Below are 6423 nucleotides of genomic sequence, written 5' to 3' on the forward strand. Positions count from 1 at the left end.
TGCCAAAAATTTAACACTGTTAATTATGTTTTATTCTGAGCTTCGTAAAATAAAAAATAAATTGAAATTAAAATGAAAACAATGAAAAAATATGAAAACATAAAAAAAACACTTACCTGTTTATCTAATGAGATACACCAATAGCACCAATATTTTACGTTTTATTTACTAAATAAATCACTTTTGGACGATATAGTTATAATATCACTTCAAGTTTAATACATAATACTGCGAAAAATGTATTTAGCAAAAATAATAAACACATGCGTTCCTCTACTGTGCATTCCAATTTCAAAGTGTCAAAGTGGTAAAGTAGCAAAACGCGCATTTGCTAAATTCACGAAAGCGCTAAAAGCGCTGAAATTCCGAATAATGTCAATTCTTTTGTCTTAAAGAAATTAAAATATTTTAAAGGTTCAGTAAGGTGTTTTATTTTGTTTTGTTTATTAAAGTTCAATATCACTTATTGAGTGTAAAAATTAAATTGAAGAAGTAATGAAAATACTAAAATGGAAAGTAATATACGTAAAACGTAGTATATCGATTTTTAATGTTGGCTGTCAATGTCAACGCTGTCACTGTCATTTTTCTTAAAAAAAAAAAGTCGTATTCTAATCAAAGATTTGTTTTTCTATGGATTGATGTTTTCTGTAGGATACGAATAAAAAAAAAATGGCCTAGTGTTGTTTCAATACTCATTTAACGCACAAAACGCATTTTACACAATGGAAGCCGATTCAACTACTTATGAAAATACGTATCATGCAAATACAAAAGTTGCAGATTCTCTTCCTTTCACGATCTGCCCAGGGTATGATTATAAACATTCATAAGTTGGTCAATTCGATTTCGTTATACATAATTACATTTTTGCAGAAACTATAAATTATATCAAGATTTTATCGAAGATAATGTAGAGAAGAACATAGAATATCAGATCGTTGAAAGACTCCAGCAATTCGGTTTATTGCCGAATACAGTCAAATGTCCATCATCCAATCCTGATTGCAATGTAGTTTGCAAAGTTGCGCGTGTTATAGACAGGTACTTATGTCTAAATACTTCAACTTTAATTTTTGATTATCAATTATATTTTTCTTCATCTTTCAACAAACAAAGCATTGTATTTTCTAAATGAGATGCAGATCTTAGGTTTGCTACAACACCTTATAAGTTACCTTTACTTATGTTTCCATATTACAGAGTGCAGTGGGTTTGTGCGGGATGTGGGAAAAGACAACCAATTAGAATAGGTTCATTTTTCTTCAAGCTGCAGTGTTCTATACTACAAGTTCTTCAGATGACTCTAGCATGGTGTGAGGATGTGGATATTACTGTTGCATTACAACATTTTGGTAAGTTAATATGGGGTGGTTCAATTACATGATTACTATTTTATTATAGGACTTAAGTTTTTACAGTGATCTTAAAGATTAATCTTTGTCTTCAATTTACATGCTCACTTTACTAATAAATTAAGATGTTGAGGTAAGTTATTGTTTGGTAATTTTATATAACCAATGAAAATTTATGTCAAATATGTTAGATTATGCTTTATATCTTGCTTCATACTGTTTTTACTGCATAACTCTGGAAAAACTAAATGAATATTGCAGAAATTTGGCAAAGATGTAGAACTTTGGGCTACTTGTTATATTTTTTTATGCCATGTAGATACTTACCTTTAAGATAATTAAAATATTTTAAATAAAAATTACAGATGTCAAGCCAAAAGTTGCAATATCTATCTATGATCGACTTGATGAGTTGGCTATAAAGGAGCTAAACAGACAAAAATTGGGTGGTGAGAACAGTGTTGTCATGGCAGAGATGTATCCAGATTGTCTGAACCGCTTATCACCAGATACAACTGACCAGCCTCATGTGCATAGGATATTAATGCTGGCAGACACTAAAGTAAGTAATTTTGCAGATAATGCAAGTAATATACATAGATTTCATATCCCCAAACTATGCCTTGAAATGTTACCTTTGTAAGACTATCTTTCTGCACACATTAAGATAGATGGCGCTGATGTCAAACACAACTAATGTTGATAATTGAATTTGTTTTCTTGCAACAAATTAGTATAATTTTTTAATAATCAATAGTGTCCTGTAAATGTATCTATAATGATGAAAAATTATCTTTGTTGCAGCATATATCAACATATTATCGGCTACATGTTATAAAGGGTGATCCAAAGAACTTGCATAGTGATAATATGGATGATGATGAGGTAAGGTGATGATGAATGTGTCACTAAAATAAAACTCATAGAAATGTTATACTTTTTTAGTGATGTTTTTAATAAAGTTTTAAATAACATTTTTACAGATACTCAAATCGGAAGTAGAGATGGTACTAAGTAATATGACTGAACCAGGATCTATGATAGTGTTGGGCAACAATGTACCCAGCATAGACGGATGTGTCAGCTACCAGAATCTTGTACAACACTGTGATGTGGACATGCAGAGATTTTGTAAGTCAAATATACTTCTAATTCAAAATATTATTCTTACATATAGGAATTCAGTTACTTATTGATTATATATCGAATTTTAGTGCATAAAGGGTCTGTCCCATTAAATTGTAAATTGTCTGATAATAATCTATGTAAGATATGTGATGGAAATATCGGATTTTGTTACCTTATCCGACAGTGTCGTCATTTTTAGGTTATCTGAGCCTTTATCAGCCAGTGGTGGGACAGGCCCATAATATTATAACACGCTATATCGCTTTCTTTTTCGAGTCCATTATATTTTTTACTTTACTTTTCTCTAAACATGGGAAGAAAACAGTAGTTTAAAAAACACTTATGTTGAGTTGCTGAAGTTTGCATTTATATCGTGATTATTTAGTGATTCATAATTGTTATCTTGAACCAATTTTCAACGGAGTAAAACTCAAGTTACATAGTTCTGTTCTGATATGCATTTCGTTTCAAGTTATCGAACTAAAATAGTATCGAATGGTTAAATTTAGCTGGGAAACCGGCCATTAGGTTATTCAGTCAATGTAACCAATATATTTGTGTTGTCAGTGAGTTCTCGCGTGTGGCGTCAAGCGCTGACACTGTGTGCAGCTTCGCGGGACCTGTGCGTGGCGGGGACGGGGGCGGGGGTGGCATCGGGGGCCAATGTGGGCGTGACGGGGGCGGGGGCAGGTGTGGGGGCGGCGGCGTGCGCGCTCGCCGTGCAGCGCTACCTCGATGCTTCGCTTTACCGTCTGCGATACGAAGACGGTTTCTACGATCACATACTCAAACTTATATCAGCAGAGTTCACCGAAACCTCAGCCAGTGATGCAAATTAGATTAAGGATTTATTTATCTTACTAATATTTTAATGTGAAAGTTAAAATGGATGGATGTTTGTTAGAGTTTGTCGCCTAAATTGCTTAACGGATTTTGATGAAATTTGGTATAGAATTGAATGATAGTCTGGAAGAACACAGAGGACATCTGCTGTTTTTTTTCCATGTAGACGGAGTCGCAGGCGATATCTAGTTGTTTAATTAATGATTATTATTTCTTTCTTTTGCTGCAGATTCTGCAAGAAGCAAAGATTAAGTGCCTTGTCTATTTTAAGAATTGTCTCTAAGCAGTTTCGTGATTATTGTTGGTATTTACTTCAAGACTGAATTCTCATTGTTTCTTAGTTTTTGTTTGATTTATTTAATACTTGGTGTTTATTGAAATTTATTTACTAAAAGACAGTTAACAGATACATTTGGAAATGATATTTTTGTGATTTTATTATGAATATTTTCCGTGTTGGTGTTGTAAATGTATTCTTGTCTTCCTAAGTGCCTTGAATTACTTGTGAGTAATTAAGAATTATATGATATTATTATCTTTTTACTTAGTTACTTTGTGTGCGTTTATTCAGTGTGTGCAAATTTTTGTTTTTAAATTACTATAGTGCTAAGTGTTATGAAAAAGTTTGGCACGAAATTTAAATCTGTTTCATTTGGTTAATCGAAAGTTTTACTGTTTCTACTTTTTTGATGTAAGATAAATTAGTTTTGTTACTGTTTAATTATAATTTTAAGTGACTTAACTTTAATAGTTTTTATTAAAAGGATTTATTCCTTACTATCAACGAGAATATTAAGCCGTATCGTTTACTGAAAAAAGGTATAGAAAACTCTTTGTAGAACAAGAGAATAATGTTTAAAGAAATGAGTTTTCAACTTTTTTTTTTATATCAATAAACAGGATATTTGATATGTATAATAAATTTACTTTTTTACAGTGTTGTTTTATTTTGATCATACTAGTCATAAGAGGAATAATGAATTAGTATTTTTAGTAATTGCCAGTTTGATTGTTTCAAAAATAAATCTTACTAATCTTACTAATATTATAAATGTGAAAGTTTAGATGGATGGATGTTTGTTAGAGTTTGTAGCCTGTATGGCTGGACGGATCTCAATGAAATTTGGCATACATGTAGAGGATAATCTGGAAGAATACAAAGGCTACTTGGTTTTGAATTTTTTTTATACCACGCGGACGGAGTCGCGGGCGAAAGCTAGTAAACAAATATTTAAGAACTCTTCCAGCAGATGATGTTTGTATTTCGACAACAAATTATCTACATATAAAGTATAAAGAAATAGTAGAGTTAATAAGATATTTGAATAGTTCTGCAGTAAGTGACCTTAGCCATGACTAGATGTTTCTAAGAATGATTAGCATATTGGGTCAGACTGACTTTCGCCAACTTGTGAGTAGCGTTAGGTCGTTCACAAACTATTGGACAAGTAAACAGTACACAAAATAAAACATTTTTATATAGTTAATAATAACATGAAGGCAGTTCAAATCTAAGTAAAATTTGGTCAATTGAGGGCGATCTTAATACTTGTAATTTTTTTAAAGACCGCTATTACGCCAGATAAATAATGCCACCCTATCAAATGGCGTCAAGATTGTTGAAAGCTTTATTAGTGCCTTACTCTACGGACTACGTATTACAAGAAATTTGTACCATCCCTAAAATAAGATAAAGCAGAATATAAGTTAATGCCAAATTATGACTTAAGAAAACTCAATAACTGTTGCATTTATTTACTGTTCATTAAATCCTGAACTCTGTATGTAGGAAGCTTAAGGTTGTCATTGCACTATAAAATTAGGGCAGCAGATGAACTGGTCCAGTTGTACGGAGCTTTTAGAAAGGCGAGCGAAGCGAACTGCAACGAAACGAAATGATAGCATTAGCTTTACTTATTTTAAGGGCATCGTAAAACTTGTCGCATAAAATTTAAAATATCACACCGTTGAGACGATTCTTGTAAATTAAAGGATTTTACTTTCAAATTACCTTACTAATGTTATAAATACGAAAGCCTAGATGAATGGATGAATAGTTTTTTGGAGTTTGTCGCCTAACTGCTAAAAGGATCTGATGCCCTTTGGCATAGATGTAGAGAAGAAGTAGTCTAGAACAATATATAAGCTACTTACTTATGTTTTTTTTTAAATTCCAGTCAGACGGAGTCGTCTTCAAAAGGTTTTTGCTTGACATGCGATGATAAGATGTCTTTGTCTTCCTAATGCTGTGATGAAATCTAAATAAAATTCTTGTTTAATTTTTTATACTAAAATCGACGAGTGGAACTAGACAAATAAAAAAACGCCGAGTAACTAGACTTAATCCCCATGATGGTAAATAAAAAAGCAATACTAGCGTTGTACCGTTTACCGGCGGTATCCAGTACAGTTAGTTAGTCGAAAAGCATGCGCAGGCGCATCGCATCGGGCAACAGGTTGTTTAACCGTACCATTCGTTATCTGTGCCGCCGGACACCTATCCAACTCGATTCTGAGCTTAATCGACAACTTAATTGAAGACGTCTAAGCACAACTTTACTTATGTTTACTTATCGGATTTTTTTAATGACATATAACAGAAAATTGATTTAGAAAGTGACGTCCGCTGTTTAATTCAACAAAGTTGTTAAATACAGTTATGTTTTATTTTATTGCAACTTTTTCTATATAAACAACTGTATTTACACTGTTATACGATGAATTGGGATTAACTATGTGTTAAAAGCTTTGCAATTAAACATGCTAACTTAAGTACTTAAGTCTGTAATTCAATTAGAATGTTTAACTTTCTACTACACATAGTTAACAAATGATTTATGTGTTAATTCATGGGTATCAGGTGCAATTAAGTTACAAGTCAATCTTCAAGTAGGAACATAGAGTTGAGGCTTACAAGACAAAGACGTAAGCTTAGTTAAAAAACAAGAAAGCTCTAAACTGTTAAACTAATAAAATTTAATTACTGTCACTGACTACAGTAAGAACTGGTTAACTTTGTTTTTTATGTGTGAGACCCTTCTAAAGTGTCCTACATATTGGCTGTTTGTGTTATATTAAATCCAGTTTATCCGGGGCG

The 6423-nt window shown here is 32.2% G+C and overlaps 1 protein-coding gene across 1 annotated transcript; it reads left to right on the forward strand.

Moving 5' to 3' along the window:
- Positions 1-595: 595 nt before the first annotated feature.
- LOC106109200 lies at positions 596-3422 on the forward strand. Its single transcript, XM_013290609.1, has 7 exons — positions 596-811; positions 877-1044; positions 1204-1355; positions 1721-1917; positions 2160-2240; positions 2339-2486; positions 3051-3422. The coding sequence occupies exons 1-7, from the start codon at positions 726-728 to the stop codon at positions 3320-3322; spliced, it is 1104 nt and encodes a 367-aa protein (XP_013146063.1). The 5' UTR covers positions 596-725; the 3' UTR covers positions 3323-3422.
- The last annotated feature ends 3001 nt before the right edge of the window (positions 3423-6423 follow it).

This window comes from Papilio polytes, unplaced genomic scaffold (genome assembly GCF_000836215.1).
Source record: "Papilio polytes unplaced genomic scaffold, Ppol_1.0 DF821289.1, whole genome shotgun sequence".
In the NCBI taxonomy this organism is placed as follows: Eukaryota; Metazoa; Arthropoda; class Insecta; order Lepidoptera; family Papilionidae; genus Papilio; species Papilio polytes.

What these genes read in the sequence shown, in the direction of transcription:
- LOC106109200 (XM_013290609.1), top strand. Translation starts at nt 726, where the DNA reads ATGGAAGCCGATTCAACTACTTATGAAAATACGTATCATGCAAATACA. An exon ending in GTTGCGCGTGTTATAGACAG is followed by an intron (nt 1,045 to 1,203) that starts GTACTTATGTCT and finishes TCCATATTACAG; the next exon opens with AGTGCAGTGGGTTTGTGCGG. An exon ending in ATAATATGGATGATGATGAG is followed by an intron (nt 2,241 to 2,338) that starts GTAAGGTGATGA and finishes ACATTTTTACAG; the next exon opens with ATACTCAAATCGGAAGTAGA.